This window comes from Pteropus vampyrus, unplaced genomic scaffold (assembly GCF_000151845.1).
Source record: "Pteropus vampyrus isolate Shadow unplaced genomic scaffold, Pvam_2.0 Scaffold37, whole genome shotgun sequence".
NCBI lineage: Eukaryota > Metazoa > Chordata > Mammalia > Chiroptera > Pteropodidae > Pteropus > Pteropus vampyrus.
This window is the reverse complement of record NW_011888818.1, coordinates 6,903,623-6,915,104: the sequence shown is the minus strand read 5'-3', so window position 1 is coordinate 6,915,104 and position 11,482 is coordinate 6,903,623. Positions and strand designations below refer to the sequence as shown.

General features: G+C 43.0%; 1 protein-coding gene across 1 annotated transcript in view; it reads left to right on the top strand.

The window, feature by feature from the left end:
• Positions 1–5,477: 5,477 nt before the first annotated feature.
• Positions 5,478–11,482, top strand: part of MTHFD2 (methylenetetrahydrofolate dehydrogenase (NADP+ dependent) 2, methenyltetrahydrofolate cyclohydrolase) — an 11,299-nt gene continuing 5,294 nt past the window's right edge. The window contains exons 1-3 of the mRNA XM_023529496.1: positions 5,478–5,632; positions 10,054–10,238; positions 11,411–11,476. Coding sequence (XP_023385264.1) covers positions 5,532–5,632; positions 10,054–10,238; positions 11,411–11,476 — 352 coding nt within the window. The 5' untranslated portion in view covers positions 5,478–5,531. The remainder of the gene's footprint in view (positions 5,633–10,053; positions 10,239–11,410; positions 11,477–11,482) is intronic.

Here is an 11,482-nt window from a genome sequence, read left to right as displayed (position 1 = left end):
CTGAAGGCTTTGTGTAGTCTTTTGTATGAAATTCCTAGTTTTTTATGATCTGGGGTGCATTACCTATGAACCTCGAGGTCCTTTTTCCCTGTCTGCCTTAAGACCCTACCAAAAATGCAGAACATGCTCCTCGTCCTCCTTTCCCAGCCCACATTTATTCATGGCCATAAAGGTGATTCCAGTTTAAAGGCAAAGAGAGGACTTTGTCATGGGTCAGGGATTCTTCCACCAAGTTCCCAGAGCCCTCTGGGCATATTTCTGTCACTTATCCACCAAACGGCTAACATGATTTGTCTTCCACTGGGGTAGAAACCTGGTTAGGACAAGTTTGCATCTTATTTGACTTTGTTATATCCTAATTTCCAAGCACAATGCCATTTATCTAATCCTGGGTATCTCTGATTGGTGATGCAGTGGGTGTCATTTTGTCTCTGCTTCTTAGTCATTTTTGTATTCATATATGCGTGTGTGTGTGTGTGTTTTAACCAAAAAATGCGAAATGCTTTTATAGTAAGGAAAAAAAAAAACGTAGCTCTCTCTGGCTGGGTGTTTCAGAGACTGGGTTGTCTTCCCTTACTGCTGTCTGCTTTAATGATATTGAAATAGAAGACATGTTGGCTAAAAATTAGAATGTTCTGAGATGAGAGAAATTTGAGAAAATGGAATGGATGGGTGTGACCCAAGCTGGCCTAGTGTGGAAGCAGGATCATGGTCCAGGTGTTGATATTAATTTCCCTAGGGAGGGTTCCTAGGACATGGTAGACATGGGGCTTAGGAGAATAGGTTTTACCAGTTGGAACAGAAATACTTCAATATTTTCACAACCACAATAGCTATCCCGGTACATGTAGACTAATTATCAGTTCCAAGTTACAAGGGGTGAAACTTCAGTGGCAGGCACGCTCCTTGCTTAGAAAGTCCTCTGAGATGGTAAATGTTCCTTGATTTCTTCAGGTTAGTCAGTTAAAATGAAAGTTTGACCAGTGGTGGAATGGATTGGAGTTCATAAACTCCGTTGTTCCTTCCAGACGTGGAACTCTGTTGTAGTTCAGCTGCCCACTCCATGCATTTCGCCACCATGGCCTCCTCTGTCCTACTGTCATTTCTCACTCATTTGTAGTTTTAAATGCTTTTGTCTTTGTGCGGTCTGGATTCTGCTTTGTGTGTCCATGAAACATTCAGGCCCACGTGAAGTGGAGGGCTAAAGGCAAGGCTTTCATGTCAGGCCCATCTGAAGGTGGAGCCTTCCTCATCTTGATGAGTGAGTGACTCCAGGCAAGTGGCCAAGACTCTCTGAGTCTCAGTTCTTTCAACTTGAATGGGGAACATAATACTTACTTCACAGGGTTGATGGGATTAAAGGAGGTGGTATTGAACTCAGTGTCTGGAACAGAATAAGTGCTCAATAAATGATAGCTAATATTAGAGCATGGGCTCTGGAGCCAGCCCATGAGGGAAATGAGGCGCAAGAGTTTTAAGGAATGTGTCTAAGGTCGCAGAACTAATAAGGGAAAGAGCAGAGATTGAGCCCAGACAGGCTGGCTCCAGAGCCCATGCTCTAATATTAACTATCATTTATTGCAAATGCTTCATGGGGTTATTGTGAGAATTAAAAAGAACACACACAAAATGCTTAAATCAGTGTCTGACACATTATAAATGTTCAGTAAAGCTTAACTATTATTAAAATGATTATTAATAGAGGGTTGGTCATTCATCTGCTTTGTGCTTGCCTGATTGACATGAGTTATGAGATATGAATTGTCTTGGTTAAATAAGCCCACATCATATTGGGGGAGATAGACAGGTGTACAAATAACGTTAGGATATCATTCCGAGGACTGAAATAGTATTCCTATATGCTACGATAGCCCAGAAGAGGGGGTGATTTGTTCTGCTTATCTGTATTGTGTTGGAGCAAAAATACTATTTTGCTAGGATGTCATCTCGATTCTCTCTTATGTGTCAAAGAAACATTGGGGCCACTTAAAGTGGAGGCCTATAGACACAGCTTTTAAGTTAGGAAATCCGGAGGTGCAGCCTTAAGGAATGAGTAGCCGTGGTTCTGGGTCGCAGAGCGAGGGCACCAAACACAAACAGAAGTAACACAGAACAGAAGTACAGGATGTACTCAGTGGAGGGTCAAGCAAAGAAAGAGCAGGCAGGCAGGATAGTTGGGGACCCAGTGTAGAAGTGCCTGAGCATCTTCAGCCTATGGAATTTGGGCTAACAATGTCACCATAAAATATTTTTGTTAAACAAATGATATTTCAATATACCACTGTGGGAGTATAGAAGCAAATCCTTTTGTTAATTATATTAAAAATACATAACAATGTTCTCATGGTTTTCACTCTTGAGAGTTCACATTTTGTGAAAAGAGAATTTCCAAAATATTGTAGAATGGTGAGAAGATTAGGTGCTTCAAAATCTGGGTACATCTCATTCTTTTCCCTCTGTAGGACATTCTCTGACCCTATACAATCTTACACAACTGCTATCTTGAGGGTTTATTTTTCTTAGTTTCTTTTCTGGTTCATTGTATGTTTCCCTTATTCCCAAGCATCATGAGGGCAGAAATCTTACTGGTCTTTTGAAATAATTTCAGACATAGAAAAATTGCAGGCAAAATTCAAAGAATGTTTGTCTATTCTTCACCCAATTCCTCAGTTTTTAATGTTACATTTGTCATATGCTTTATCGGTTTCTCTTTATGTATATACATTGTTATAGACCGAATTGTGCCCCCCCCCAATTCATATGAAGCCCTAACCTTCAGTACCTAAGAATAGGACTGTATTTGGAAATAGAGCCTTTAAAAGGTAATAAGGTTAAAATGAGATCTTAAGTGTGTCCTAATCAATCTAACTGGTGTCCATATAAGAAGAGAATATTAGGACATACAGAGAGAGACATCAGAGGTGTACTGCCACAAAGAAAAGACCATGTGGGAGGGCAGCCATATGTAAGGCAAGGAGAGAGGTCTTAAGAGAAAACAAACCTGCCAACACCTTTATCTTGGACTTCCAGCCTCCAAAACTGGGGGAAAATAAATTTCTGTTTGTTTAAGCAAACCAATCTGTGGTATTTTGTTATGGCAGCCCCAACAAACTAATATTTATATTACGTATTATATTCTATGTACGTATATTTTTGAAACTATTTGAATGTAATGCCCCTTTATCTCTATAAGTAAGGACATTTTCTTTTTTCCCCTCTTTAACCCCACCCCCTTCCACCCCTGACCCATGGATGTTGCCATTTCCTCTTAAGAATTGGATCTCTGAAGGCGGGGCGTCTCTTCCCACACACTCGCGGCATGCACCCCGGGTGTGGCGCACCTGGCGAGCCTGGCGGGCCTGGTGGGCCCGGCGAACGCCTGGCGCACCCGGAGTGCGGGCCTGATGGGCCTGGCGAACCCTTGGCGGGCCTGATGGGCCTGGCGAACCCTTGGCGGGCCTGGTGGGCCTGGCGAACCCCTGGCTCACTGGGGTGCGAGCCTGGCGGGCCCGCGAACCCCTGGTGACCGGCAAACCCCTGGCACACCCCTGGTGGGCCTGGCAAACCCCTGGCGCACTCAGGGTGTGGGCCTGATGGGCTTGGTGGGCCTGCCGGGCTTGGTAGGCCCGGCGAACCCCTGGTGACCGGCGAACCCCTGGCGTACCCCTGGCGGGCCCAGTGAACCCTTGGCCGCACCTGCAGTGTGGGCCTGGCAGGTCTGGCGGGCCTGGCGAACCTGGGGGGCCTGGTGCACCTGGGGTGCGGGCCTGGCAGGCCTGGCAAACCCCTGGCGAGCCCGGCAAACCCCTGGCGGGCCCGGCGGGCCCAGCGAACTCGTGGCAGCCGGCGAACCCCTGGCGCACCCTTGGCGGGCCTGGCGGGCCCGGCGAACCCCTGGCGGGCCCGGCGAACCCCTGGCGCACCCGGGTGCGGACCTGGCACGCCTGGCACACTCCGGGGGCCTGGCACGCCAGGGGTACTCAGGGGGCCCGGCCTGCCCGGGGTAGGGGTGGGGGGCTGGCGCACCCGTGGTACAAACCCAGGACCTTCTGCGTGCAAAGCAGACTTGCTAACCACTACAATATGAAGCCATCCCCAGGACATTTTTTTATGTAACCACAATTTGACTAGGTAAATCAGGAATTTAACACTGAAACCATGCTATTAGCTGATCTACAGACATTATTAATATTTTGTTGATTGTCCTATAATGCCCTTTTAGCAAACGAGAAAGAGAATAAAAAAATGAAAGAAAGAGAAAAAATTATTTTGGTTTGGAAATCATACATTACATTTAATTGTCATGTCTATACTCTTTTAGAACAGTTCCTCATTATCTTTCATGACTGACATTTTCAAAGAGTACAGGCTATTTTTCTTGTGGAATATCTCTCAGTTTGGGCTTGTCTGATCTTTCTTCATGATTAGATTATGATCTACTGGCATATTCCAAAATTTCAGAAATATGGCTTTTTCTTGAATTGTTTTAACATTTCAGGTCTGTCATCTCTCCTATCAATGTGTAAAAGCAAAATTAGGAACAATTTTTAGGAAACTCGATAGTTTAGGAAAATGACTTCATTCAATTTTCAGACTTGTTAAGAGTTAGGAAGTGATGCTTCTGCCTCAATGCATCATATCTAGGGAACACACAATATGTGTCTATTCCATTACTGATGGTAACTTTGATCACTTGTTTAAGGTGATGACTGTCAAGCTTCTTGAGTGCAAATTTACCTTTACTATTAACATGTATTTCGCGTACACTTAGTTTCGTGAAACTAATATAATATTGTATGCCAACTGTAATGGAAAAGTTTTAAAATAAAAAATAATTTTAAAAATATGTATTTTGTGGAAGAGATATTTTGAGACTATACAAATAGGGCAGTCAGATAAAATACAGGAAGCCCAATTTAATTTGACTTTCCGATAACCAACAAATACTTTTTTTTAGCATCAGTACGATCCTTCTCCCAAATTATTTATCTAAAATTCAAATTTAAATGGATGGGAGTCTTGCATTTTTATTTGCAGGATCTGAGCACTTGATGTGAATATCTTGTTCCAAATCCAACTTCACCCAGTTGTTTTGACATCCATTGATAATTCTGAATCGATTTTTACTATGATTTGCCAAATAGTTCTTTTCTAACTCCAACATTCTTCTACATTTATTAGTTGGTATTTTATCTACCTTTTTAGTCACTCCTTAGAGTGACTGGCACACAGTAGGTGCTAATATTTGCTCAAGCCATGAACGAACAAACTAGCTTATGCTGGCGAGCCCTCGGTGACAACAGCTGCATCTGGCAGGAGCTTGCGTTCCCCAGCCAATCACCGCATGCTCCCGAGGCTTCTGAGGCTTCCAGGGCCTCGCTCTGGGGCCCTTCTTGCTCCAATCACAAGCAGGGCTTTACTGGATAGGGACCAATGGATGTCGGCGGGAGGCGGGGCCTGCCACGCGCCAGCCGTATAACCGCGCGGCCCGCGCGCGCGCTTTGCTCCTAGCACCGACACCTGAGCAGGCTATGGCTGCTGCTTCCCTCGTGTCCACGTTGGCCTCCCGGCTGCTCCGGCCCGCACAGAACTCCCGCCTCTACCACCGTCCTTTCCACCTCTCGGCAGTTCGGTAAGAGGATCGGGAGCTAGATCAGCGCGGAAAGCCGAGAAGAACCGAGCGCTGGCGGGCCGCCTGGGCTCCCGAGGGACCCTGAGGGATTTTCTTCCTGAGCGTCTGCGTCCCAGGCGGTGGTGGCCACCGAGAGGGGTGTGGCCCGGCGACGTGGCAGCCGAGCGCGGCCGCAACTGGAGACTTGGGCGCTCGCTGGGCGGGGTAGCGTTTCCCAGGAGCCTTCCTTTTGGATGGAGCGGGCCTCCCTCAGGCTCCGGGCATCGCCTTGTCGCGTGACTCGTCCGCGGGCGGGCGGGACGGGGCCCCGGGTGCGAAGCAAAGGCACTGGCGGGCTCTGGGGCGCCCTGACTTACGAGAACATAACAGAGGTTACGGGCCATAGTGTGCCGGCCGCCCTTGGCGGTGAGGCGAGAGTCGGCTTGCGGAAAGTGGAGTGGCCACTTTGAGGAGCGCGGGTAAGGGTTCTGGAATGAGCAGCCTTCGGCGAACGTTCCTTGCCCGCGATCCTAGCGGCGGAGGGGGTTGGGGCATTCTGATGAAATTCCGGAGACTGCTTGCTCCCCGGGTCCCCGCATTTCCCTCCTCCTCCCCGAGGTGGGTGTGGTTTGCGTTGCTCTTCACGCTGCCCCTTTCCCTCCTAAGAGAATAAATGTGCCGTGGTCACCAGAGCTTTGACTGCAGCCCACCCAGAGCTGGTCAGTGCCAGGCTGAGTAAATTGAGGTGATAAATACCCGGGAGTAGGAGAAAGAAAGCTGTGTTTCTATAGGGAGGTAATAAGTTTTTCCTGATCTTTCTTATTCAAACTCTCGTTCTTAAACCTACATCGAAGTGTCGTTTTGGCGGGGGGCGGGGAAGGCTGTGAGCACTCTTCCTTCCATCTTTAGAGCATTTGTATTGTCGGAGATCTAAGCCTTGTAACAGCAGCTCCTCCTTTCATCCAGACACTGTGCAAATTCACAGATGATAAAAACTTGCTTAGTGAAACTCACCTACCTGTCGGGGGACAAAACACACGTGTAATCTCCACGCTGTAAAAATGTTATTAGAGACATCGCCAAGGTGCTATTGAAGCACAGAATGAGGATTAATGCGTTCTTGAAAGAAGACTTGGGAGGGGACATGCAAGGCTTTTCTTGGTCCGACCACCATGACCTGCCTTTTCAGTCCCGTCTCTCATTGCTGTCCTTTCCCCTTTTCCTCCCTTCCTGAGTGCTGGCCACATGTGCGTTTCATGATTGAAAAGAAATTTATAAAAGATCCTCTAATTCGTTACCTGAAGAACTGGACCAGTTTGCTTTCTCTGCAGTAACAAATGCTTTCCTTTTACTTGCCTTTCTGAAGGAGCAATTAGACTTCCACGTGTCTGAAGGCAATACTATGATTGGTATTTATCATTACGTCGCATTGCTTTGATTACTGCTGGCTGGTAAAATAATATTTTAAAAAATACGAGTCTACACATATTCCTTTTTGGGGGGCAGTAGGAAAGAGGGTTTCAGGAACATAAAGTCATGCTTAGAGACAATGGGCTGTATAGGGGAAAATGGACTTTGGCGGCAGAGGTTTGTGTTTATATATTGTTTCTGTCCTCACTTTCCCCTTCTACATAACAGGGTTATTATAAGAGCTGCAAAGTAACTGAGAACATGCAAAAATCTTAGCAAAATACCTAATATTTAATAGATGTTAGTTCCATCCCCTTTTGTATCTGTCTTCACTCATTTTTGTTCCTGTTATTTAGTGGATAACAGAACTCTTCCTAAAATGACACTCATAAATTGTAAAATGCACCTGATATTAATTTTTTTGTGGAAAATCACAGTACTGTAAGCTGTTGAATTAGGAGGAAAGTGAAGATGCTACTGACTTGGATTTTAGTTTTGAACTTTATTCGAATAGTCCTTTTGACTTCTTTTTAGTTGTTCATAATTTTAATGGAAAATTTTCTAAACACATCTGTGAAAGCATTTAATTATGAAATAAATATTAGCTAATATAGTTTATACATTTTGGATTCCTGTGGGACTGAGCTGAGTTTGTGTTTCTGTTTGGGGGTAGTAGTTTGTCCTTTAGCAAAAGAGGCGATGGGAAATTAGGTGGTGACTCACTTGTGGGACTGTTTCACATTGCAGAGTTGTGGTATGCAGAGGGAGGGCTAAAACAGTTACGTCATGAGAGATATGCAGGCACAGTGCATTGTGGCTTTTTTTTTTTTTTTTTGGTTCTTTTGACAGTGGTTTTTTTTTTTTTTTTTTAAAGCAAATTGGCATAACATTCAGAACCTGCCTTTGGGACTTGGAACACTGAGTTCTCCCAGAACCCTGTGTCCTTAACTTTAGTGTATCATTCTTCGCACAAATGTGCTGCTTCCATTTTTTCCAAGCTTATTGCCTTCAAAAGGAACTTTTTAATGAAGTGCAAGCTAAGTCCTTCTCACTGATATCTCCTTATGTATAAATAGATAAATGTATCTATTACATATTAAGAATATGTATGCATGTATGCGTGAAACGTATCTATCATATATTAAGGGTACATGTGTATGTGTGTGGATATAAATCTAACCAACAGAGTAAGAAGTTAATTTTTATTGAATATATATGCCTGGAACTTTATATGTGTTATTTCATTCAATATAAATGCATGTCCTGAGCCCTCTGTAAGTAGCGTTTCACTCTATAGTATTCTAGGATTGGGAATGTATTTCTGGCCTGAAGTGGGTATTCCTGGTACTGATATAGATCAGGAATTTTTCCAGGGGTATTTGTATCAGCAAAGTCCTTTTAATGAAGTCCCCTTCAACTCAAATTCTGAAATTGATTTGTAAATATTAATATGTTTTCAATTTCTTAATGTACCATGGGTGTACAGGAAATGCTGTTATTTTGTGCTATGCTAGTATCATTACATAAAATCTGGGTAAAAGTATTTGGTTTGCTGTAAAATTATATCTTCTTAATACCTCACAAGATGCAAATATAGATTAATATAAGGTTTATATATAAAATTACTGCATTATATCTAAGACATTGAGATTTGGTTTAAAGTAGATATTTAATTGTAATGCGAATAAAAAGCAGGCATTTAGGCTTAAAGAGTGTTAAAACTTTAAAAGAATTAATCATGTCTAACCATATAAGACATCAGTACCTGGATGTTATTCTTGAGAATTAAATATGTATCATAAGGGGAAACAGATTGTTTCAATGTTTCAAACAATTGTACATTTTAATGGTCTTGAGGTTGGAGCATTCCTCATGACACAAATCTAAAGGGAAAGACTTGTTTTGAGAGACATCTTTTTGCTTAAGGAGCAGATGCTTATCTTACTTTAAGTAATGAGAACTTTATTGAAAGTATTTGTGTAGGAATATGAAAATCAGGAATCTTCCATACTGGAATCCAGGAAGAGCTACCTAACCAGTTCTTGATGGGAAGAGATAGCCTTTCAGAGATCTGAACATGGTTTTGGTAATTGGAGTTTCCTCCAGATCTTGAGTTTCCTCATTGCCCCACCCGCAACAGCCAGTTTGCTCATCTTACTCTACCATTAACCTGACTGCTATTATCTCTGTCATATGACTGGATGCTAACAACACAGGCAAAACACATACTACAAATGGTATATTAGCATACAAGAAAAACTATTTAACCTCTTATTGGTGAGGGGTCAAATAAAACAATGCACATTAAAACAATGGAAGTCTTTTTTATTTTTTGCCTCTCAATTTGTCAGTGATCAGGAGGAAGAATGGTATGGCATTAAGAGCCCAGACTCTGGATTCAGACAGGCTGGATGAGACCCAGCTTTGTCAAATACTAGCTGTCAATTACTTAAAATTTCCAAGCTTCAGATTAATGATAGTAACTGTTTCAATGAACTTTATCCTTCTAAACATGCAACTGGACACTTTCAACTTGACCTTCAGGTTTCAGTTGTCCCTCAGATTAGGCACCATGTATTTTAACCTAAACTTTCAGTTTTAGGTATTTTTTTCTTTTTTTCCCCCCAGCGTTATTGAGAAATAATTGACATACATCACTGTATGAGTTTAAGGTGTACAGCATGGTTTGATTTACATATATTGTGACATGATTACCACAATAGGTTTAATTGACTGTCATCTCATATAGATAACAGTAAAAAGACAATAGAATTTCTTGTGATGAGAACTTTCTTAACTTTCCTGTATATCATACAGCAGTGTTAGCTGTAGTCATCATGTTGTACATTACATTCCTGGTACTTATTTATCTTATAACTGGAAGTTTGTATCTTTTGACCATTTTCCTCCAATTCCCTCTCCTCCGACTCCTAAGGTTTTGGGTATTTAATAACACTTTTTTATAGTCTGAAATTTACTTTTTACAAAAATTCAAGCTTGTATTGGTTTTGTGACTCTGTTGCCTTCTGCAGAAATGAAGCTGTTGTTATTTCTGGAAGGAAGCTTGCCCAGCAGATCAAGCAGGAAGTGCGGCAGGAGGTGGAAGAGTGGGTGGCATCGGGCAACAAACGGCCGCACCTGAGTGTGGTTCTGGTTGGCGAGAATCCTGCAAGTCATTCCTACGTCCTCAACAAAACCAGGGCCGCTGCAGATGTGGGTACGTGTCACTCCCAGATCCCGACTGCTGTTAAATTGAGGCTTATCTGAGGCCAACTTCATTGTAATTTATTATTCCTTTTTTTTTTTTTTTCTGATTAGAAACCCAAGCAGAAGAGGCTAATGTGATTGAGCTGTAGCCAAAACTTTGTCCTAATGAAATCAGGCTGTATCTATTGGGGAGTAGACTAGGACAGAAGGAATATGCTTTCTATTTTTGGTGTCTTTTGAAATGTAAGCTAAATTCTTAGTTTATCGTATCTTTGCCTATCATTCTTAGTCTTGGCATTGGACAGACAGGTGGCCTTGAACACAGTTGACATCTACTGACTGATGAGCGTCTCTGACTATAGTGTTTGAGCACTTGCAGTTTAAGGCAACAAAGTGTTAGTGGGAGAAGATTAGGAGACTTCAGCAATGTAACCTAGGACACAGTCATAGATTCGAAGAAGATTAATGACTCCGACTTCTGGGAAATAGCTTTTGATTTCCTTACCGATTGATTCCAAAGCCAATGAAATTCTGCAGTTTAGAAGTGGTTGGAGTTTTGAATTCAGAAGGCATAGGGCTGGGCAATGGGAAGTTTGTGTTCTAGGTCTCACTGTACTACAGACTGGCAGTGGACCAGAGGTGGGTGGGCTTGTCTGTGGGTCAGTAGTCTGAGCACCAGGTGCTCTGCCCTTCTGAAGGGCTGCAAATGCACTGGCATGGCTGGCCAGTGTTACTAGACCATGAGCTCTTGGTATACCCTGTTCTTTATTACTAAAGATTGAGACTTCCTGCCCTTTTCATTGGACACCTTTAGAACCTCTAGAAAATAGCAAGCCATGGCTTTCTAAGACATTGATATAGTGGAAAGAACAGGGACTTTGGGACTGGAAAGACTGGCTTTGTCACTAGCTGGCTTGTGTTTCAGTTTTGTTGTGCCTGTCTCCTTTCTGTAAAATGAGGTTAACGAGGATTGCGTAATGTACAGAAAATGTCAAGCTGGCATTCTCTAATGTATATATTTGTGAAGTTGCTGTTTTAGGTTCCTTCTGAGCTGATTCAAGCTTTTCAGCTACCAGAGTAGGTGTGATAATAACAAACCTCAGTTGTAGAAGACCGTGGCAGGCAACATAGCATTGCTCATTAAATACCTCAATGTTTTTTAATCTAGAAATTTTCTTATAGGAATCAACAGTGAGACAATTGTGAAACCAGCTTCAATTTCAGAGGAAGAACTGTTGAATTTAATTAGTAAAC